The 25,199-nt window shown below is 41.8% G+C and overlaps 1 protein-coding gene across 2 annotated transcripts in view; it reads right to left on the minus strand.

The window, feature by feature from the left end:
- Positions 1 to 4,527: 4,527 nt before the first annotated feature.
- Positions 4,528 to 25,199, minus strand: part of LOC139416094 (adhesion G protein-coupled receptor L3-like) — a 356,247-nt gene continuing 335,575 nt past the window's right edge. For both annotated transcript variants that reach the window (XM_071164365.1, XM_071164366.1), the window contains 4 exons: positions 17,496 to 17,664; positions 16,962 to 17,087; positions 15,703 to 15,799; positions 4,528 to 6,967 (listed from right to left, as the gene is read on the minus strand). In XM_071164365.1, the coding sequence (XP_071020466.1) occupies positions 5,937 to 6,967; positions 15,703 to 15,799; positions 16,962 to 17,087; positions 17,496 to 17,664 (1,423 nt within the window). In that variant the 3' untranslated portion in view covers positions 4,528 to 5,936. The remainder of the gene's footprint in view (positions 6,968 to 15,702; positions 15,800 to 16,961; positions 17,088 to 17,495; positions 17,665 to 25,199) is intronic.

Genomic DNA, 25,199 nt, shown 5'->3' on the forward strand with positions numbered 1-25,199 from the left:
ATAACATGAATGGGTAACAGTTTACAATAAGGCACCCTTTATGAAGAATTATATTCCAAATAAACTGGCTGTGGCTTCATGCGAATGTCAGACGACCTGTTTGCTTGTGGCATCCGGAGCAATCCAACTCCCAAGTGACTTAGTGCCTCGACACCGGCATATATTTAAAGGTCTGTCATGATAAGGCATATTTGACATTCTAAGGCATATTTATGAGTGAGATATGTTTTGGGGTGGCTTGGGGTATAGCCAGAGCTACAGGATGATGCATGAGACACAGAGGGACTCGCAACGGAAATTGACGATATGTATGGATGATTTTCTGAATGTTCGATATGAACATGCAGAGGTATATAGTAGGTGTTTGATAGACTTTCAGAATTCAAAGCAGTTTAGTGTAAAATAGCTGACTACAGTAGGGGAGAGTGGGGTAACCTGAGCGATATTTTACTTTCAGCATCTCTCTGTCAAGGGAGAGACAGCCTACAGGGAGTAGGTGAGGGCACTCGGAGTGTGGTGTTAGGAAAACATCCTCTCACTCAACGTCAACAAGACAGAGACAAATGATCGTGGACTTCAGGAAACCGCATAGGGAGAACCCCGCTATCCACATCACCGGGGCAGCAGTGAAGGTGGCTGAAGAAATTTGACTCGTCACCTAAAACCCTTAAACTTTTACAGATGCACAATTGAGAGCATCCTGTCGGGCTGCATCACTGCCTGGTACGGCAACTGACCCCCCACAACCGCAAGGCTCTCCAGAGGGTGGTGCAGTCTACACAACGCATCGCCAGGGGCAAACTACCTGCCCTCCAGGACACCTACCGCACCCGATGTCACAGGAAGGCCAAAAATATGATTTATTAACTAGTCAAGTCAGTTAAGAACAAATTCTTATTTAATTCTTATTTACGGCCTACCCCGGCCAAACCTGGACGATGCTGGGCCAATTGTGCGCCATCCTATGGCAATCCCAAATCACGGCCGGATGTGATGCAGCCTGGAATCAAACCAGGTACTGCAGTGACACCTCTTGTACTGAGATGCAGTGTGTTAGACCACTTCACCACTCGGAAGCAAGTATTAGGTAGTTGTAGTTGTTGTGGAATTGTTAGATTACATGTTAGACATTGCTGCACTGTCGGAACTAGAAGCACAATTATTTCACTACACTCGCAATAACATCTGCTAACCATGTGTATGTGACCAATACATTTTGAACATTAATCAATCAGCAGCACTCCTCAAAATCCACAACTTTTGAAAGCTCTCCACGATAAACCACAGCTTTGGCCATGGCCTTTTACACAATGGACCCCAGGGTAGCAAACATTGACACAATCCCCTCTATCTTAAATCAATGTTATCTCAACAGAAAAGGATAGGGAGGCAGTTTCTTTTATTTGCAAGGACTGTCAGGTCGTCCCAGTACACAAAGCCATGAGATGACATTGATTCACCTTTCATTTGGAATTCTGCGGGGCATTCAACCATTGATTTTACAGGGAGAGCCAGATATGAAATGAGCCATTTTATAGAGGTCCTATCTGACCTACTCTTCCACTGGTATTCATACATGCAATACAAATGTTCCTGAACACACACACACACACACACACGCACACGGCGGTTTTCCAATAAAAAAACATTCTGTTTCTCATCATTTACTATAAATAACTTCACAGCCATATTAACAACGACCCACTGGGCACAGATGCCATTTAAACGTCTAGGTTTGATTTACATTTGTTTGAGTTTTCAACTAATGTGAATTCAACATGAAATCAACAGAAAGATTCACCAGTGAATGGTGGATTTAGGTTAAAAGTTAGGTATTAAAAATAAGAGGAAAGGCCCTTACTTTGACGACTTTTTGCAAATCCAATCGGTTGTCCACGTTGACTCAATGTCATCACACTGAATTTTGTTGTTGAAATGAGGTGAAAACAACGTTGATTCAACCAGTTTTTTCCCATTGGGTAGACCCACCAGAAAGATCAAATGGTATATTGAAAAACATACAATAAAGTTCCAAATGTTGATACTCTGTCTGTAGAAGTGCCTTCTATATGTTTTCTCTCAAACCAACAGAGGACATCTTTCTTTCAAGCCACAAATTGCAACTGCATGCACAATAACAAAGAGGGGTCCCACTCCCTAAAGAATGTGTCTCAATTGCTGACAGAGCTGTCAGAAGAAGCAATGATGAAAAAACACAACTGTATGTTAATTTTGTCCCAGAATGCTTTGTGAACATTCAAATTCTTGTTCTTGATTTTAAAGTTGAGAGTTTATTTTCTCATGGCCGACAGGATGGATGGCATGGACAGGTGGTGGAGAGGAAGGAGGGCTGAGGGGATAGACAATGTCCTTCCCTGTCAGAACCAAGGATAACTCTGGTTGCACGGAATGACTGGGGGATGTGTTGTCAGAAAGGATTTTCTTGGGGAATTTGAAAGTTGAAATGAATAATTGTGTATGTGTGCCCTGTGTACCCATGTGGGGAAAATAAGCTTCATTTTTCTACAAAAGGATAGTTGTGATGCACTGCCCTTTCCTCAGATTTCATTGACTTTTTATGAGAATTAAGTTGAATATGTCATTTGGTGGTGGATGCCTGGTATACTTTTGCTTGCACCGATCATTGTGTTAGGGGAATCTGTACAAGTTTCCATGTACAGTGTGTGCTACAAAAGACAACGGATGATTATTTCTTTCAAACGTCATGTGACCTGTTCCATACATAGCACATTAGGCCCACGCCATCAATTACAACTAGTGAAGACTTGAAGAGAAAGCCTATACCAGTTTGGTTTGTCAACCCTGCAGTCTAGAGCTAAGCCTACTACTATAATACCTGTACACAGTTGTTTAAAGCCTAGGAAACCATTCAAAACAAATTGATGGATAATGTATTAAACTTATTGTGTTCATAAATAATACGTGAACCAAAGAGAAACGGAACTCCTCATCTCAACGCCCATGGATAAAAAGGGAAGTTGTTTTGCCTTTTCACATGAGGCCCTTACTGAGATGCCACAGTCTAAACATATATCAAAGCCTTCCCCTCACAGAACTAACACAAATCTACAGATGAAGACTAATTTGACATTTTATCACATTTCAAGTGAATGATCTGCTGGCCAAAAAAAGTTAGTGAAACCATCCTTCACACGAGCAAATTATCATGTAGCGCGCGCGCACACGCACTCGCACACGCACACGCACACACACACACACACACACACACACACACACACACACACACACACAGGTTGTGCAGTTGTGTCAATTCCAGACCTGTGTTTACTCCTGACGGGGCAGTTTTGTGTCGAGTCAGCATGTACACGGAAACGCCGGAGGCGAGGGCCTGCGGGGCCGTTTAGGAATTAGCGTAATGACACATTAATAAGGAGGAAGGAGGCCAGAGTCACTTTTTCAGGACATTTTATTAACTCACCCGCTTTGCAAACGCCAGTCAAACTGACACGCGCCGAGGGCCATAGCTCTTCACTGCTACCGGCGAGAGAACCAAGAGGAGATCCAGCCTCATGCATATCCATGAGAGAGGAAGGAAGCATCGGGCCCGGTCACCCTTTAGACGAGCCTCACATCTCCTTGTAATTTTTCGCTATGACTCAGCCATCAATCACAACTGCGACCACATGAATATGGGATTGGAAGCGAACATTCTAATTTTCCTACTGCTTTGTATGCAAAGCCATTAAGGAGAGGTGCTGAATTTCAGAAACTGTACATTTGATTGGGGGAAATGTTGATGCTATCGTTTGAAATATGTCAAATGCAACAAAGACAATATTTTATGTTCAGTACAATGCTGGCATATCAATAATTGTCCTATCAAATTTCACCTCACGAAAGGAATCTTGACATAGCTACCGGTTGAACAACGTGATGCTATGTCATATTGGGTCATTACCACCATCACATAGCTGACCATGATCCTGCCACAAAGTATTGGAACGGTGGAACCACTTGGAAAATGCTAAATGTTCAAAGGACAATTCACCCACATTTTGACATATTGGTTTCCTTACCGTATAAGACGTCTACGGACAAGGTAAGACCGAAATCTATTCTCTGGCCCCTAACTGCAGCAGTCTCCATACCCACTCAGTTGAGAAAGTCAATAATCTGATAAAACACCGTAATGAAAGATCTGTAAGTAAAAATCAACGTCAATATTGTAACCAATCAGCACCCCAGGGTTAGACCCATCCAAAATTCATATGAAAATGAATGATTACTTACCCGCCGTTCTTCGTGGGGTAAATTGATTGACGTTCACTCAGTTGCTTTCCCACATATACAGAGTACATTAAATCAGCAGTGACACATCCTCCTTTATTATGTTCATGAAATAGCTGAATGTATTGAGATTTCTTCGAAACAGAGCTCAAACAACACTATCTTCACAAGCAAGGCCTTGCTTCGCCTTTTAGAGTAACAGCAATGTAAACCCCACAAAAAAAAACACAGAACTTTTGCGACAACTACGTGGTAAATCTTAATCAGTCATTTATTTGTTGGCAAACAAGTTTCACTGTTACAACAAATATTAGTTATGAGGTCATTCAACTTGGAAACCCATACAAAAATGAATAAATAAAAAGCCATAATCATACTCATAATAAAAACTACTCTGTGCTGCTGAATTCTTTACCTCCATTTATCACTGTACTTTGTCATTTGAACAAATAAATAAATATATTTCCAGTTGTTTTTCCTCACTCGAAAACTTTTGCAGTGCCCAGTTACTTATTGATGTTCAATTTGTTCACTTTCTCTCCGAGAAGCACCTGTCTCTTAACTGATGAGGAAAGAAAATAGCTCTCTCTCTCTGCAGGCCAACTCTTGGCTAACTTTTCTGACACTTGTGATTTCGTCCCCTTCTATGGTGGGTGAACCAGAATTCTCTTTCTATCCACACAGTGAAGAAATAACCAAACTGTAAAATAAAATGGTTTGGAAAACATTGGTGGGTACACCGCTATGTACGCTAATAAGTGTTTTGTGATTTTTTTGGGGGTGTTATTTCGTTTTGTTGCTTTGTTTATTGTTTCTTGGAAAAAAAATAGGCAAAATAATGCTCAAGACCAGCACAACAAAAAGGAAATGCTCCAAACCAACTACATTTACAGAGACAAAGGTTTGAGTGGAACAAAAATTATACTATTATGTGCAATGCTAGTATCTGTACATTTACATAGAAATACCTCAGAATTCTCTGTTATTAGTTTTTTCCCTCCATCTTCTTCAACGGTTATTATTGTTACGGCAAAAGGAAGAAAAAAAACAAGAAAAACAAAAATATGCTGTAAAGCACACGTGATTTAAATTCCTTCATTGTTCAAAATCTGTTAATGTCGAACTTGCAGGAACACGTCAGCTCAAAATGTACTGCAAAATCACCATAGAGGAAGAACCCCCCTTAAAAAGCCAGTATGGATACAGAAGTATAATAAAATAGTCTTATTCTTGATTTGTTCCGATTTTTAACTCTACACATCAACTAGAGGCAGAATGTATTTTGGGTCCGTTTGTAGTTCCTTTGGACTGTCAAAATACATTTCAGAGCTCGAGATCCAGCTGTCCCGTGTGTTCATCTCCCCTCCCACTGAGAGAAAACACATCAATCCATACAAGGTTCGGCATCTCGCAAAAAAAGTGAAATGCACATCAATAGATTTCTCCAACATCGAACCGAGTCAAGTCGTATTATCCACAAAACATAACAGTTTCAATATTCTGTTTGCTGTCAGTATTGAGACAGGCATCAGTTTCGCTTTTCAAATTCGGGACACGGAGTAAAAAAAAACAGGGGAACGTGTAGGGCGAAGGGGAGGCAGAAAAAAGCGGGAACCACGGCAATAAGGAATTGGGGCAAATGGGTCAGGGGGGTTGGGTCTGTGGGCCTATAGGCTGGTGACCAGGTGCGAGGGCTCCTGGGGGGCCTCTTCGGGGGGCAGATCCTCCTTGTTGGGGGGCACGATGAACCCGTCACTGCTGCCCCTCCCCAGCTGGTAGTAGGAGTGCAGCTGGTGCAGGTGGTTACGTGAGCCCAGGTTGGGCATGCTCTTGTAGTAGACATCGTCCTGGCTGGTCTCGGGGCTCCTGCCCCCTGCCGGTAGTCCCTCTCCTGCATCTTTATCAGCAAGGGGGGCAGTGGTGGTGCCGTTAGCTGTGGTATCTGGTAGGCCTGCCAGCACGGGCATGCTGGTGTAGAGGGAGTCCCTGTGGTGGTGCGGGTGGTGGGGTTGGGAGCTGGGCAAAGTGGGCTCCACGTCTTGGGTGTTCTCGTTGGTGAGCAGGGGGAAGAAGCTCTCACTGTTTTCCTGCGGGATCCGCCGGCGGGACGAGGACGAGGTGGTGGTGGCCGAGGAGAAGGCTGGGTGGTGGTGGTGGGGGAGCGGAGGCTGATGCGGCAGGCCCTGGTTGTGGAGGTGGTTGTGGTGGAGGTTGTCCACGGGCGGCAGCAACGGTGGTCTCTGGGGCAGAAGAGGGGCGTTGGACTCCTCCCGAATCAACTCCAGGCCCAGACCCTCATCGTGGAGGTGCGGAGGGAAGGAAGACTGATCATCCAAACCCAGCGCCACATTCATCCCCATCCCCCCCATCCCTACACCCATCCCCCCCATCCCTACACCCATCCCCATACCCCCCAGACTAACATCCTTGCCTCCGTTGCTCACGTTGTTCACCAGCTTGTTCATGAGGTTGCGGTTTTGCTCGTGGTTGTTCAGGTAGGAAGGGATGTAATTGGAGGTCAGCTCTTTCAGGATCTTCTTCTCCAGCGTGGTCTCCTTGTGGTTGTAGCCCCGGTCGATGATCTGGACACAGTCGCTGATGTACTCGGCACTGGCGATGCTGTAGCTGTTGCCGTGGTTACCATTCAGTGGTAGAGTATCCATGACACTTGTATCCCGGGCATTGTTCAGGATTCCCTCTGGGGAACAAAGAGGAAAAGAGGAGAAAAGCTCATATGAGAGGGACGGAAGTAGCGGTCGCTCATTAGAATGGCTAAATGTCAGCCGCTTGGACGTGGTCATGCACACATTCGGCCCGCCAAAGCTATCTGCTTTCTTTCCGTGTGTTGTGCAACCTTCAGGGTGGCTCACCGATTGTGATATGTTGGCCTATAGGTCAACAATCTTTCACTTGATTTTTGTGTTGTGTACATATGGTGTGTTCACAAACTGCAAGATTGTCTCAATGATTCAACGTAGTCAGTCAATACTAGATACACTTACCTTTACTCAAGCAACACACAAGTACTCAAGCAACACACAAGTACTCAAGTACTAGTAATGCAATCTACATTTCTATCGCGATCCTCTCTGTTTGGCTTGTGTTGTGATGTTGTTGGGAATAACTTTGTCCAAACATGAGAACATTTATACGTGTGACAATTGACAACATGTAAGCTTTAGGCACATACACTCAACAACAACAAACCACAGCCATGCATTTCCTTTTAAGAGTGAGATATATTACCTACAGCTCTGTTTATACATTTCGACCCCAGTTCTATTATCCCCGACTTAAAAGGTACATTCAGCAATACGCCATATTCATAAACTGGGGGCTATTTCCTGCCTACAGCCATCAACAAAAACAAAATTGAAACCTGCCGCAATGTGGGCAATGGGGATTGGGGGGGGGGGGATAAATAGGGATGAGCCAAAAGTAGCAGTCTTGGCAGATTTTAATTGTGTTTTTTTATTTATGCCTGTTAGCATGGTGATGTCATACTGCTGAGTCTACCTTTAAGAAAGCGTAATCTTTAAATGGATTTGTCCATAGACTAATGTAGAAAGAAAGTTAATGGTAAACTTAATGACTCCGCAATGATACATATAGGCCATAGAGGACATGGTGATAAGGGGTCAACTTTACAGTTATACATTAGGAAAATACTTTCTGTTCTCTCATGCAGAGAAAGTATGGATGTTTTATATTAAAATGTCCACGGTGTCTTATAGGGATGCGTCAATGCAAATGTAGGAAATGTCAGCATTCAGCCTCACACAAGGTCATCAGGATATTTAAAAGGTGTTTGAAAGAGGAATGTCTAAAGTTAAAGCCTCTCCATCCTCTTTTTTTTTGTTGTTGCAAAAACTGTATGTAGGTTTGACCTTTGTTTTCTGCAAAGTGCGGCTGAACTTGTTCTAATGTAAAACAGTAACATATGCCGGTGGTGACCAAGTTCCAAGATTGGCATTGGATTTTGATTGGCCAACATTTGAGATGAATTCAATCTCTTAGGACCAGGAGCATGCTGGCTACTTTGGACAATTGAATCTTATATTATGGATTACAATTTCAGCTATACAGGATGATAATATCTTATCAGAGGAGGCTGGTGGGAGGTATAGGAGGAAAGGCTCATTGTAATGACTGGAATAAATGGAACGGTATTAAAAACATCAAACATATGGAAACCACATTTGACTTTGTTCCATTAATTCCATTCCAGCCATTACAATGAGCCTGTCCTCTCATGGCTACTCCCACCAGCCCCCTCTGGATCTTATTATATCAAATGGATGCTCCTTGGGGCTGATCGATTTGCAGAAGACATCAAGTTCTTTCAAGGCATCTCCTTTGTGAATATATTTGATGGACATTCTCCAGAAGTGGGTGATTATTTCAGAGGAGCGTCTGACATTTGGAATAGTTCAGTTCTACTTCCAAATAAGATGACTGTTTTCTCATTCCCCTTTGTCAGCATAGAGTGAAAAGAAAGTAAAGCTAAGGTCAATTACATTTGGTAAGCAATGTTTAGTTTGACTCCCATACTTGTCTCTCTGTAGGGGTCTTATTGACAGCATGAGGAAAAGGAAAGACAAAGAAAAAACCACAAGTAAGCATAACAGTAACAGGTAGAAGAGACGTTCACACAGGCTTGATGATGCGTTTCCAGAAATGACCTCCCGTTTGTGATGTCACCATGCGTATTTGATAACACTTTCTTAGAAACTATATATTCAAGGGGGGAAGATGAGTTTACATATATGACGTACACTATTAATATTGTTTTACATTACATGCTAGTAATCTCCATTGCCAACAAACACTTGTGCACATGCCCCTATCACTCTCCCATCGGTTTTTGGTAAGCGGTGGCTAAAGTTAGCTGACATTTGAAGTGGCTTTTTAGAGAAAACCAAATCATGGATTTCAGTAAGTCAAGATAGTACTATTTGGACGGGTTCATCATTGATACAGTAATTGGCTCTGCTGGTGTTACTCCATAAAACTCCTATTTGGCAGTTTAGTCTTGAAAGACGAACAACCATTTCAGAAGTATTGATCTGACTAAATACATTTCAGTCACATTTTCAGACACAATTTGCCTGACATGTACTTTTAATATATTGGACAGCTTTGGTAGAGAAATCTCTCGTTTTGTGCATTATTTTTAATGAACTGCAAAACAACAGTATTGTAGTGCATTGATGTTGTTTTTAGCTGGTTGGGAAAACATACTGCTTTACAGATTTTGATGTTCATAATTACCAATGGGATACTGGCCCTTTACATAATTACCAATGAGATACTGGCCCTTTACATAATTACCAATGGGATACTGGCCCTTTACATAATTACCAATGGGATACTGGCCCTTTACATAATTACCAATGGGATACTGGCCCTTTACATAATTACCAATGAGATACTGGCCCTTTACATAATTACCAATGGGATACTGGCCCTTTACATAATTACCAATGGGATACTGGCCCTTTACATAATTACCAATGAGATACTGGCCCTTTACATAATTACCAATGGGATACTGGCCCTTTACATAATTACCAATGGGATACTGGCCCTTTACATAATTACCAATGGGATACTGGCCCTTTACATAATTAGGAAGGTTCAGGCGGCTTAGTGTCATAAAAATTGCCAACATCATGTTGTCTTATTGGAAAGGAGCCCGGAAGTAGAACAGTTTTGTTTATGCTACTTCATTAGGAGCTCACCTTCTGTGTTTTAAAAAAATATATTAGAATCATTGATTGGGAGCACTAACAGAACAAGGATGTTCCTTCAACAATCTACCAGCATGGACAACCACAGCAAGCTTCACGGACAACCACAGCAAGCTTCACGGACAACAGTGCAGCAAAACATCAAACGACTGGTGATGTTTTCAGCTCCCAATTGGCGTGCTGACGTCCCTTCCCAATAGTTTGGGTTTGCTGCACCATTTCCCCACACTGAATTATGCATGCCAGGCAAGTGAGGCACATGAATGAGTTTGGAGTGTGACAAAGTGATTAGTGACGGAATGGCATGCCCCAATGGGAAGCCACCATAAACCCCCTCCCGCCAAAAGCCTCCAGCAGGTCTTTTGGGGACAAACGCAGATTTGTGTAGCAAAAAAAGTCATGTCTAGCGCCATTCCAGCGACATTCATGAAGGAATGAAAAGAAGGCTGGCACACCTTGCATGTTGTACATGCCCACTGACGGGTTGTTATAGACGGCCGATTCCCCGAGCAATGTGTTATAGGGATTGTTAGTGCCATGGGGACGGAGGAGAGCGTTAGTTATAAGATGGTTAGCCATTGCCCCTGGAGCAGCCAGATAGAGACAGAGGGAGAGAGAGAGGGAAGTAAGAGGGAGAGAAAAAGAGAGAGAACATATGTATCAGTCAGGCAGACGCAGCCGAGGCAATGACAGCAATACACATTCACATGATCATTAAGGGCGAGTTGTTAAACAGTCGGGCTACAGTCGTAGCAAAGCTTGAAACAGACATGATCATGGTTTATCACGACGGCAGCAGTGAGGTGGGTCAATGATGACTCTGCTTATTCAATGGGATAAACGTCCATTTAGCATTGTTGGAATTGGTGTGCTCACATCCAAGAGGTAGAATTGTAAATGCTTTTGAGCTGAATGTCGTTTCCCCCCCTCCCAATTCCACCCCATGTACAAGGTACAGATGCTCGCTGACAGTGTGCAACAGTACATACATAGACATTGTTTTGAAGCATAGACATAAACAAAACGAAGACATAACACTTCAATAACATACCTGGACATAACATGGTCAAATTACCACTCTACAGTATAGAACATGTTCACTCCATTTGATTTGAAGGAGGATGTTATGAAAGCTTTTGGCAGGTAACATTTCCGGGTTACTGTATTATGTTGTGTAAATGGTCTACATCTCCCATATAATTTGTCCAGTAAAATATTGCCTTGACTTCTTGGCATTCATCTTTCCCATAGACAATCCCCTGGCAGAAATACCCTCAAATAAAACCTCCTCATGGATGGTAAGTGCCATTACAGTGCTGATTGTTGTCCCTTCGCAGTCCCTTTCCCTGTACCACGTCTTTCTACTTGACTTAGTTTGAACAAAAGTGGAGGTTTGTAATCGTCACTCCGGACTATGCGGCAGTGACTGATGCCTTTGCCTGTGGGACTCATCTGTTCCCAGATCAGTTCTAAATAAACGTTTAACTTTGAGCAATGTGACTAAATGTATCTAGACTAGAAGATAACACAAATTCTATGAATGAGGAGGTAGTTTGGATGTGGGTTGAATGCCGCACAGCAGATAGTGAAGAAAAAACAGTGACTTTTTGGGGAAATTGAAACATTTTGCAAAATCTTGAAATATTGTGAGTTACGGTATCCAGTTGAACATATCTGCAATAAGCTCCTGTTTATATGTTATGTTCAAATTGCCGAAACATCTAAGAGTATGTTTACGCTCTTCAGATTCAGAGCACATAATATGATATTATTGAGATCCTAACATGCGCTCTATGAGATACCCCATTCAATTGTGCAGTGTGTACCAATGACTGCAAAAATATCTCCCCCCCCCCAAAAAAAATTCAGCAGAGGTGGAAATGCATGCCAATTAGTTCTGCCGACGAGGGACACTGTTCTCTCGCAGTGCTCTGAATCTGTCAGAGCCAGGAAGAGAAAGAGAAAGAGAGAGAGAGAGAGAGAGAGAGAGAGAGAGAGAGAGAGAGAGAGAGAGAGAGAGAGAGAGAGAGAGAGAGAGAGAGAGAGAGATAGAGAGAGAGAGAGAGAGAGAGAGAGAGAGAGAGAGAGAGAGAGAGAGAGAGAGAGAGAGAGAGAGAGAGAGAGAGAGAGAGAGAGAGAGAGAGAGAGAGAGAGAGAGAGAGAGAGAGAGAAAGGAAGGAAGGAGACAAACCGGTTCTCTAATGACCGATAACTCTGGTCTTGTACATACAGTGCCAGGGAATGTCTGTGTGTCTCAATTCTACGCCTGAACCAATTCTGAAAGGAGAGGTAGAGGACTCAAGGAAATGGCAAGAGTTGGAAGATGTATGACTAATTATGATAGCTAACTTTGAAGATTGTGTACATCTCTGTTACGCATATGGGCGCAAAGGGCATAACGCACTGACCTAATGATAACATGTTGGGAATGAGCTAACAGTTACAGTATGTGTAATTTGGCCAGCAAGGGCATAATGATAATGGTACAGAGGGGAATCTTCTGTTATGTGTGACTACAGGCGATATTCTGTAGCTGTGCTATTGTCTTAGAACATGTATTATTGACTAGAATTTGAACCTAAATCAGTTTCCTGTTGGGTTGTCTACTCCTCTGACCACACAGCAAAGCATGAACAAAATGGCCGACATTATAATTGCCCAAAGGACGACAACAATTTTTTTTAAAGTCCAATCAGTTATCCAGTTGAATAACTTCACCAAGTGAGTTTTAAGAGGCAAATAATTTTATGAATATATCATTGCAGGAGTATCTTCAACTCCAACAATCATGTCGATGCATCAGAACAGAATCACAATATCACAATTTACTCAACTAAACTCCTCTTTTAGACTTCATTTGCATACACTGTTTGATGTGGCTATTAATATGGATGTATGTATACATTAGGTTATAATTTCCATTTGATATAATCACTATGTGCTCATTTCTTGTTGCTGTTGCTTCTCTTATTCTGAAGCCTTCCAAAAATACCAGCCTAATTTTAAATTATAAACAGCTCCTCCCCACCCTCTGTTGGTTCCCCCACTTATGGGGTCTGTGTTTGATATATTGGACCATTTCCAAATCATGAATGCGGGGATAAATTAAACAAGTCGAGGCTATCAAGATGATTGCATGCTTCCCTCTCAAGAGGAGAGAAGTATGGAGTCAGCAACAGTTATGCAGAGACTGAGGCAAGGTACTGAATATTGAGTTGAAGAAGGACTAGCGGGAAGAGATGTATTCTCTTCCACACATACTGTAATTCCATAATAACATTGCAGAGAAGAGCAAGGAGAAGGTTTGTGATGTTTATGACGCTTCAGAACATGATGTGTCATCCTGCGCCAGACTGAAAATGCATCTGTGCAGACTTAGTGTTTATTCTCACGCTTTACACATCAGACCTGACGCGTTTCAACGCCTTGAGCTGAAAACGTGTTAAGTAATTTACTCCCTCTTCCTGGTCTTAGTGATATATCTACGGCAGTGTCTTCTAGGCCTGCCCACTCCACTGAGCTCCACTCCTTTCTCTCTCTCCCTCCCCCAGCTAAGAGCCAACATCTTGGGATGACGCTCATCGCTGAGTGCCTAATTATTGAGATCTCGACACTTCCTCTCACCGTCGAACATCAATCCATCATCTAAACTGCGTATTAGTGTCCGGGTTGAGAGGGAGAGGGCGAGCGGATTGAGAGAGTGAGGTAGTGGCAGGGACTCAACCCCTCCGTCAAGGGACCCAACGTCTGGAGAGGAGTCGTCCCTGAGAAATGTCAGGGGGGTGGCATCATCATCTAGTGCAGATATGGTCTAGGAGGATTATATAATGCCTCTGACACTCAGACCTCAGAGTCTGCACTAGAGGTGTGTATTTATTTGGACCGCTATCCAACGCGCTACTGTGTATTTATTTGGACCGCTATCCAATGCGCTACTGTGTATTTATTTGAAGCGCTATCCAACGCGCTACTGTGTATTTTTTGGACCGCAATCCAATGCGCTACACTTGTATTTATTTGGACCGCTATCCAACGTGCTACTGTGTATTTATTTGGACCGCTATCCAACGCGCTACTGTGTATTTATTTGGACCGCTATTTAATGCGCTACTGTGTATTTATTTGGACCGCTATCCAACGTGCTACTGTGTATTTATTTGGACCGCTATCCAATGCGCTACTGTGTATTTATTTGGACCGCTATCCAACGCGCTACTGTGTATTTATTTGGACCGCTATCCAACGCGCTACTGTGTATTTATTTGGACCGCTATCCAATGCGCTACGGTGTATTTATTTGGACCGCTATCCAATGCGCTACTGTGTATTTATTTGGACCGCTATCCAATGCGCTACTGTGTATTTATTTGGACCGCTATCCAACGCGCTACTGTGTATTTATTTGGACCGCTATCCAATGCGCTACTGTGTATTTATTTGGACCGCTATCCAACGCGCTACTGTGTATTTATTTGGACCGCTATCCAATGCGCTACTGTGTATTTATTTGGACCGCTATCCAATGCGCTACACTTGTATTTATTTGGACCGCTATCCAATGCGCTACTGTGTATTTATTTGGACCGCTATCCAATGCGCTACTGTGTATTTATTTGGACCGCTATCCAACGCGCTACTGTGTATTTATTTGGACCGCTATCCAACGCGCTACTGTGCATTTCCATGATTGTTTTGGGAGATAATTGTCATCATATCACGAAATTGGGAGATAATTGTCATCATATAATGAAATTGGGAGATAAGCATTTGTGGATGGTTCAACTTATTTTTAAAGAACAAAGCAATTACCATTACTTTCTTGGTTTCGCACTTTGTTGGTTGACAGCTGTCACGAAGACGGGTATAGCATTTACAAATAGTCCTGCCTCAAATAAATATTTTTGGTTAGGCAAATGTATTCATGCTTTGTGCAATTCATATTGGCATTTACTTTGGTTCTTGGTTCCATCAGGTGCAAAATCCACCCTTTTGAAACAAATGAAAAGTTTCTTAATTTGATAAATTAGCACATACACTAACAGCATTATCACATTGAAAAGCTTCATTATTTCACAAAAGTCAAGGTCATTTGGGATGAGTTGCTATTTGAATAAAGTAAGGGATGAATACTTTTTTATTAACAGCAGGACAACTTTCTATACGAGCAGGTGAGGGGGAGAGGAATGACTCATCTTAAAACACGAAACTAAAACATGTTCATCCAACTCTTCCCCTATTCTAGTTCTGTCACAAGTCACAAAGTGGACCATCTCTTGTCAAGTGTGAGAACAACCCATAGACTAATATGCTGACTTGAAGGATCGCATATTTCACAGTCAGGACACTGAATGAGCATAACGCAGGAATCTCCAACTCCAGTCCTAGCGAGCTATTGTGTTTGTGATTTTGGTCCAGCCCAGCACTAACACACCTGCTTCAAACAATCACAGTCCAGACAGACGACCATTATTCGGCAATCATTCCAAACAGGTGTCTTTGTGCGGAAGTGGAACAAAAGCACCCATGAGCTCTTCAGGACCCAACACGAAATCCTTCCGCTTTTGTCACAAAGGCTATTTTTTCCCCTTCTTCCTCCACATCACACAACGTTGAAAACCTAAAGGAGAGGCTAGTGGGTTGCGGCGCGTTCAAGCATGGGCGGTGCAAATTGACTGAATATTACCTCTGTTCAACGACGCCGAGCTGTTGATGTCGCCGGTTATGAAAGACGACTCTGACTGTTTCCTGACTGTGTCGTTCCACATCCGACGGATCCGACTCTGCAGAGGGGGAACATTACAACTAGCACATCAGTGGGGTTTTGTAACGGTAATGGAATCAGTGCTTAAAGGTGGCTTCCCGTTAGGATGTATACAGTCTGTCTTGGGTGTGTGCAGCAACATTCACCATAAAAACACACCTCGACTCTGTGCTGATACATTCATTCAGACCTCTTGTTGCTGAAGACGTACACAGTCCATTACTGTATTCTTTGTTACTGTGTTTTTCTGTAAGGCTTTGTGAAGGTTTGACTTCCACATCTCACAATAGTGTTATCACAATTGAGGCGTTGCAACTGTTATTGCTACCTCTCGTCGCTGTTATTGCTACCTCTTGTTGCTGTTGTTGCTAAGTTTCACTGGTGTTATTGCTACCTCGCATAACTCCACACTGCTGTAAAAGTCAAGGCCATGTTCAAGTGAAAAAGTGCTTGTGGGAGCAGACTTACCGTCAAATAGTATTTACAGTATTCAGATACTTTAATCGTTTGATCGAGCCTGCCTGCAGTAAAAGCATGGGCAGGGTTTGCACTTTTGGGACTATTCCATTGGTTCCATTGAGAGGTGCAGGCTCAATCAAGCACAGCTTAAGTCTTTGAGAGAAAAAAATGATAATTCTATTTTAACCCAGCGCTGTGTGGGAGTTGGGTTGATCAGTGTTCATATTTCAAAGGTCTCTTTCTCTGTCCAAGTCTCACTTCCAACTTTCATTTAGAGAGAGAACCCTACCTCCCTAACCACCCAGAACCCACCGGTTTACGATGTACTTTGCTAATTACACGTTCATTTAAAAGCCTCCGAGTTGCCGATAAATTACAGGGTGTTTACGACCGCTTCCGTTCACATGCGGTTGATGGCGAAAACTCGGCGTAGCGGTTAGCCGTTGTGTCAATGTGCTGCTATATGTAATTAAAGGGTTAATTATGTACGCTGAGACCAGCTTCCGTCGTGACAGGCTGATAGACTATTTGCATGATTCATAAATGTATTGTTAACAACCTATTAATTAACATTGACCAAGTAAATACACTAAATGGGCTACAATGAACTTTCCGGGTCAACATCAGCAGATAGAATGAAGTAAAAATCTATATCAGATATGCTCGTAGTCAACCAAGTACATTGCCATTTGAGGTGAGGTGAGAGGAGAGGCGCTACCTACCTGTGAACCGGTGGAATATCTCCCTGGTGGGCGGGATGCTGAGCTCTTCCCAGAGCCAATGGAACTCTCCACACTCTTGCCACTGCAACAGTGGGTACGCAGACACTTTCCGTACTCTTTACGCACCTGTGAACCACACACACACACACACACACACACATTCCCATTCAGATGCAGAAAACCAAACCACTTTTTGGTGATACTGTGAGAAAATGAATACTGTAGTTAATAACTACATTACACTCTAGCTTGCTACATGGTAATAAGCCATGTCATGTATAATTCTGAGCTAACCACTTTGCATTTCATGTGTGGTTTGAGAAGCTGACTAAAGCTCATACAGCACGCTAATACAGAGGCATATTTATCAAGCTACTCAGAGTCAGAGTGCTGAATTAGGATCAGTTTTGCCTTTAGATCACAAAGAATAAGATTACATGGACAGGACGGGACCTGATCCTAGATCAGCACTCCTTCTCTGAGACGCTTTGTGAATACAGTCCCTGAACCACAAGGTTAGAGTAAAACACACACCTTCTTCTGGAGGACACAGTGGAAGATGAAGATGAACATGCCCTGCAGGGAGTTGAAGATGGTGAAGAGGTAGGCCATGATGACCGTGCTCTCGTTGACGTACATCAGGCCGAAGGCCCATGTCAGGCCCAGCAGACAGAGCAGCGCTATGGCCCCAATCACCCACGATCTGAAAGCAGAAAGAGACAACGTCAACATTCTGGACGTTCTCAGAACTGCTAGAGAAGTAACAACTCAACTTGAATACTTGCGAAAAGATCTTTGATTTTTGTAGTCTGTAATTTCCTAAAGAAATGTATGTGAATTATCACAAACTATCACCAGTGATGATTGTGGACTAGGGCCTGCATTCTGTCTGACAGATCCCTGTGCATACATAGAGTGGGGCAAAAAAGTATTTAGTCAGCCACCAATTGTGCAAGTTCTCTCACTTAAAAAGATGAGAGACAAAATGAGAAAAAAGACAGGTGTCTTTTATACTGATAACAAGTTCAAACAGGTGCCATTAATACAGGTAACGAGTGGAGGACAGCGGAGCCTCTTAAAGATGCCACAGGTCTGTGAGAGCCAGAAATCTTGCTTGTTTGTAGGTGACCAAATACTTATTTTCCACCATAATTTGCAAATAAATTCATAAAAAATTCTGGATTTTTTTTTCTCACTTTGTCTGTCATAGTTGAAGTGTACCCATGATGAAAATTACAGGCCTCTCTCATCTTTTTAAGTGGGAGAACTTGCACAATTGGTGGCTGACTAAATACTTTTTTGCCCCACTGTATTCTGTAGCTGATGGTAAAACTCTAACTATGTAAATATTGTCCCAGGAAGCTACAGGTGGAAACGCACAAACAAGGTCTTAGTTTGGTTTCGAGACCAGATACAGGAGAGGTGACTTCAAAGTCAACCAAGCCTCTGAGGTGGTCTGAAGTGGTGACTGTTCTCAGACTTCCCACTTAGCATTCTGTCGGCAGCGCACAACTCGGAAGGAGCATCGCGACTACCTGTTCACTGAAGCAAAACAAAAAAAACGGCATTTAAAAACGTTTAGCTATCTTGGTCTGTGAACATACAGATGAACCAAAAAGAGAAGAGAAACGCAGGTAAAAATAAATGTCCACCAGACAGACAAAAGTCCAAATCTAGATGAAGGGAAGGAGGGAGGAGAGAAACGAAGCGGAAAATCGACAGGAGGAGTGGAATTAAATTGAATCGTGTGTTCGCCTGCTCCTTGGGGACACCTATCATTTTTCTCTCGCTCGCCTTCTTTCAAGAGTTGCACACATTATTCATCAATTACATGACAGACCATCAGATAGTGTACTCTTTAAAATTTGAAAATGGGAGAGAGAGACTATTACTGGACCAGGAACAGTGGAAAACTCAAGGTAACTCCCCAGTATTAAAATAGTACTTGGTGTATAATTAATACATAGACAATAGGCGATACAGTTTGTATGACCTCGGGGCTAGCAGGTACGGCATAATCACTGGAAGACAAATTAATATGAACACATGTAAACACAGTATTTTGAATGTGCTGCCCGAGGGTTGTCCCAAAAGCCTCGACAAATAACGAAGCTCTGAATAATTATGCTAGTATAAACAGAAATACCAGTGCACTTCAAATCAATGAAATGATGAAAACAATTACTTTTTTTCAAAGCTTAAATTGCACAGTGCATGACTACTTCTCCCGTGACAAACTGGGAGACTTATTTCAGCGTTCTGAGATGACTTCACCAGAAGCGTACCCATTTGAGCTAATATTGAACAAATGTGCGGTGTGGGTGAATATTCCTTCCCTACGACTTGACGGAGAGCTTCACTAAACATTTACTAAAAGCATGTGGTGGTAAAAACATGACTCATTACTTTGTTATGATGAAATTTATGGATAATGAAGATAGTGTGTCATGAATGGATGACCTGTCCATTTTACTCTTACTTGATCTCAGGTTCGTAATCCTCATAGCTGACAGGAAAGAAATGAAAAGCAAAATGAAATCAATAACCAAACAAAACTCCAAAGCAAATATTCCATTAATATGATTTTGAATGACACAATATAGTAATAGGAGAGGGGGACAGACACACAGACATAAAGACAAACATGAAATAATACTCCCCAAAAAATGTCTCATCAAATAAAGTACTATATTGATTACATCCAATAGTCTTGAAGCCAGAATCCTCTTACTCTCACTCACTCACTCGAATTTTGCGAGTCAGTTACAGGTGCTAAACGTAATTATCGTATTCACAAGCGTCTCCACTCCTCAATAAAAACGGGAGGGCCTAGCATTTCGCCTCAATCGTCTGTAATAAATGGGCCAGGTGCGATAGCAAAAATAAATGATTTATGGAATTATTGGGGCCAACCATGAAACATAATCTATCTTAATGACCTGATGGGAGAGGCACTTCATCAAGCTGATTGCCCCCTCAGGTAGATCCAACGAGGGTGGAAAAAATATAAGAGGGAAATATTGACCTGGAACTAGGGCAATATTGTAGAGGGATGGGCGACAAACAGTGTGTGGGGGTGGGGGGGTGTTAGGTAGAGATGCCTAAGGACATAATAGAAGTATCAGGGAGGTCAGGATATGAAGAGGTTATTTTTCATATCTTCCTTGGTTTGTATCTGGTCGCCTTTGCTTTTCATTAAGAATTGAGGATGATAGTTATTTTGCCGTAAGGGCTATCTTGGAAAAATCTGGTTCAAGGTAGCAGATATCCTCAGCAACCATCATTTCCTCCTGTTCTCACTCACTCACTCCGGAAATGTTGAAAATACTGTATGAACTGTATATGAAGAATTTGGACAGGCTTACGTGTCATTTCAAAATGCCTGTCAAAAATGCACAATATACTCCAGAAAAATATAAACATGCAACAATTTCAAAGATTTTACTGAGTTTACAGGTCATATGAAGAATTCAGTCAATTGAAATAAATACATTAGACCCTAATCTATGGATTTTACACGTATGGGAATATAGATATGCGTCTGTTGGACACAGATGCCTTAAAAAAAAAGAAAGTATTTTTGGGCATTCAAATTTGCTATCGATAATATTTGAGAGAAATAAGCTTTTGTGCATATGGAACATTTCTGGGATCTTTTATTTCAGCTCATGAAACATGGGACCAACACTTTATATTATTATTATATATATATATTTTTGTTCAGTGTATATTCCTGCATCAGAATTATATATCTTTTTTTTACTAAGTTGAGAAACTCTCCTAATTAACCCCCTACCACTTTCAGTCCTACAGACCTGGGCCCATTTCCCAAAGCTGAAGTGGCTCCCGTAGAGCTGGTGAATACCCTCGCAATGATGCCACTCGAGCGTCACGCTGAATGGTTCCACCACAGCAAAAACAGCACTTGTGCGCTTTCACCGGAAAAAACGAGGGGAAAGTGCTGATTGTGTTAATAGTCGGGTAGAAATATCAAAAATGAAAATAAATTGAGGAGCAAAGTGTTCCAATCCAAAACAACCACATTAAACTGGCACCAATTTCCTTTTTGAAAAGAGACAAATTAGTCAATTCTGAGAGGTGATATGCATTTCAAATGGCTTGAGATCGCATTATAGCTCATTGCAATTGGTCAATTGAGTCGCCTTTCACCTCAGCATAAAGGCGTCTCATTGACTAGTTGAAAGGAAATAGGAAATGCTGTTATCTACTCAGCAGGATGCCAGTGGTTTAACTAAAGTTTTGTGTACAAAGAAATGTCAATGACATCTCGAATCGATCATACCATCTTAATTTGCATATTCCTTCAGGGTCTATTGTAGGGGAATTCTCAATACGTAGATACTTTATTCACCATGAAGCATATACAGGACACGTCTACTCACAGCGATTTTGAAGTTATTAAAGAGACGTGTCTTGAACAATCTTCAGTGCGCATTCCTACATTTCTCAGCACCTTGTGGACTGCAGTCATTAACGCCATGCAAGTTCCCAAATATAGGGTTCGACAAAGTTTGGTAAAACGTTTGCGTAAGAGAGGAAAACAACGTCCAATTTGTGCCAAAGGAACAACAAAACTAAATCCTACAGAGCACAAATGATTATGGGGTCAAATACAACAGGTTACGCCAACGCAGCACTCACAACACATATGAGGAATTGACACGGGAAAGAGTCTTTGTCTATCGGGAAAGGCAATGGGGACCAAAACAATGTGGCATCTTACCAGTGCCATTCCACAATAAGAATTCCATCATAATAACGATAGCTAACATGAGGAAGAAAATATAAAAGACAAAAGATAAGAGTTAAAAAACAAAAACCTCAATAAGACAAAGCATAGCATGCGGTGTTATTCAAGAGAAGAGAAACTGAGTGAAATGAAGTCAATGTGCAGAGAGAGAAAAAAAACATGGAACATTCAGTAAAAAAAAGCAACGTGATGACATCTGAACATAAAGTGAGACATCAAATGATGAACACACCGCCAAATATAAGAAAAAGAGTGAAGAAATGTCCTACTAAATTATGACCTAGCAGGAGTCTGGACATTCTTTACAATCCAGTAGAATGTTTTCTTCAAAATCAAAACGCTCACTGTGTCAGACTTAAAAACAATCCATTATTTTCATCATCAAACAATTTGATTATTAGTAGCAGGCTAAATTGTTAGCAGTAGCCTAAATCATTTAGAACTTTACGATTTGAAACTGATACAGTCCATTCAAAGCAACTAATAGTGTGGTTAAAATAGCAGTAGGCCTATTCGTTTTGTATCATATTTGTTTTCATTGTCACAGGTGCCATTTTGGACATAGCCATGTGGAATGAGATATTGTACATACATCTAGAGGTAGGTCTATCAGACGCCAGAGCTGGGAGAGAAGGGGTCATGACACTTATGTCGTGGTCTGAGAGACAGAGAGGCCGGAGGTGAGGCTTCTGATTGGCCGAGGGAGGCAAGTGTGACAAATCATATGATAGAGAGAACTCTCCACAGAGAAATATATCCTCTCCACAGACAAACAAGGCAATGCATCTCAAAGAAATAATCTCTATAGCTCACTCACAGTATTTTTAGATTACATCTCCCTTGATGAATAGCAGGGGAAGTTCAAAAACTGTACTTACTATATTTTGAGATGTAAACAATTTGTTACTAACAACTGATCAAATCATCCAATTACACAAAATGGTGTGCTTACATTTCTCCATAGTTACATTTAAAGCCACTCAGTTGGTGACTATCAACTCAATAACCTGTTCAAAGTCGGGTCGCAATATCAAAAGCTGTGTCAACAGTGTTAGCACTAACACGGATGACACTCACAACCTGGGCTGTTGTGGTGACCCCTGTTACCGCCACACCGGCAGTCAAGAGTCATGACCACAGTAAAATCCCACGTACCCGTTGAGTCGCTGTAATAGCGCTTTCTAAGGTGATGACTCATTCAAAACAGCCATACACATAGAGCTTCTGCATAGGCTTTATAAACCCCCCAAATAATAATCATTAGGATACATAGCCTAACGCATATAAGGCATGTCAGACAAAAAAACATCAAACAAAACTGATTTAAGATGTCTTTGGTACATAATTGGTCTAGCTTATACTCCAAAATTAAACAAATTAGAGTAATTACCATTGAGTGTGAACTGTATTATCATGCATGCTGGATGGACTGGTTACCTTATGCTACGCTCCAAAATGTATATCAATGTGTCTGAGAGATAATGTACAGCCCTAGGCGATGCTGTTGGTTCATTGATTGTGCAGGGCTGATTACAGTTAGCTATTGTCATAATTAATTGGGTGACACTTTACCTTTAGCTATAGAGAATATCTCACCACCATGCGTTACCCATCGCCTACAGTCTCTCGTTTATTCTTTCCTCGAGCGCGCAGACAGGCTATCAAAAGTTTAGTGAAACATGTTTATTGTGAAAACATGTCACTATGGATGTTCTTGAACAGATTTCACTGGGTTTCCCAGACTAAGCCCTGGGTAGCTACAGGAACAAGGTTGGAGAGGCCATGGCATACAGAGTTTGGGCTGAATATCACCTGTCGGGAACAGCGAGAACACGCTCCTCAAACTATAGATGAGTGAAATAAGTGTTCTTAAATGTATTTCCCAGCTGTTCATATTCAACTCCTGCTCCTCCACTATAAAACCATTGTACAGTAGGTGGGAAAGCTACAGTAGCCGCCTCCATCCGCTATTCGAGTGCGTACAGATGACATGTCTTTGTCCCCTGCCCCTTGTTCCTGCCCATTTGAAAATGAACCTAATTCTAGATATTACACAAGATTACATTGAGAATAGCCTGACGGGTGAAAATATGATCACTTGATAAGAGAACAGCTGTGCAATTTGAGGCAAGGAAAAGAGCGCAAGCTTTTCTTTGCTACTTTCTCAAATGATCAATAGCCTATAGTCGCACCATGCAACTATACAAACCTTAGAATGTCTTAATTACAACATACAGTGCATTTGGAAACTATTCAGACACAATGACATTTATTATTTTTGAAGCCTGTTTTTGCTTTGTCGTTATGGGGTATTGTGGGTAGATCGATGAGGAAAACAATACATTTAATCATTTTAAAAATAAGGCTGTAACGTAACAACACGTGGAAAAAATCAAGGGGTCTGAATACTTTCCGAATGCACTTTATGTTGTAATTTCTAAGACATTCTAAGGTTTGTATAATTCACAACTACAGTTGCCAAATCATTCTAAATCGAGCAATTAGGACCTGTTTCAAGTGATCACTTTTATGCTCAACATAGCCACTTCATATGCGCCCTCGCTCTGTAATGGTAAAAAAATATCCTTTCTATTTTATTCAGCTAAGTTCAATTATATTATTCTACCTATAAAATCAGATAAAATAACATAATGGTACGGGGCTTATAAGCATATCTTGTCAGCTAAATGAACAAGCCTACAGCTTATGGCATGGAGCATAGCCAGATAATATAGGCTTACAGTAGACCAACTCATATTCTGTTCTTCTGAAATACATTTTCTTTCCAAGCATTATGCTTCTTTAGACCTGACTAAAATAAATAACACCACAGCCCTAATCACAAATAAACAAAACCAAGCTAAACTCATGGTCACCCTAGCTCCAATCAGAGTCCACAGAGACGCAACAGTACGCACGGCCCATTATAACATATAATCATATTCACAAACCTCATTTTAAAATCGGTTGTTATTGAGTCAATGACAAATGTCACAACAGACTGAGCAGCTCTGGGCTTTGAACTCTGCCGTGCCAACACGTCTCAGACCGCTATCGATACTATCCAAGAGAGTGCTGATGACACTGATACAGACGGCTCTGTCTAGTAGGGTGTTCTGTTGTCTATTCGGAACGGGATACACAGAGCAGGCATCGTCTGGAAAACGAGCCTCGGCACTGCAGGCAATGTGAGTGTGTGCCTGCGTGCGTGAGTAAGAAAGAGTGTCTACTGTATGTGAGAAAGAGTGTGACTGTGTGGGTGTGTGTGGCGGGGTGTATAGTGTGTGTGTGTGTACTCACTGACAGAACTAGGCCAGCAGGGTCTCACTCCACTTTGACAAAAGCATTGACAGGCGGCTGGAGATGATGCCTAGCATTACAGCCATTAAACACAGTGATGCTTCTAGAGTGTCTTCGAACTGCCGGACAGGGAAAACACAGAAGCTCTTTATCCATCAGTAGGATAT

This window comes from Oncorhynchus clarkii, chromosome 9, assembly GCF_045791955.1.
Source record: "Oncorhynchus clarkii lewisi isolate Uvic-CL-2024 chromosome 9, UVic_Ocla_1.0, whole genome shotgun sequence".
Classification (NCBI taxonomy): domain Eukaryota; kingdom Metazoa; phylum Chordata; class Actinopteri; order Salmoniformes; family Salmonidae; genus Oncorhynchus; species Oncorhynchus clarkii.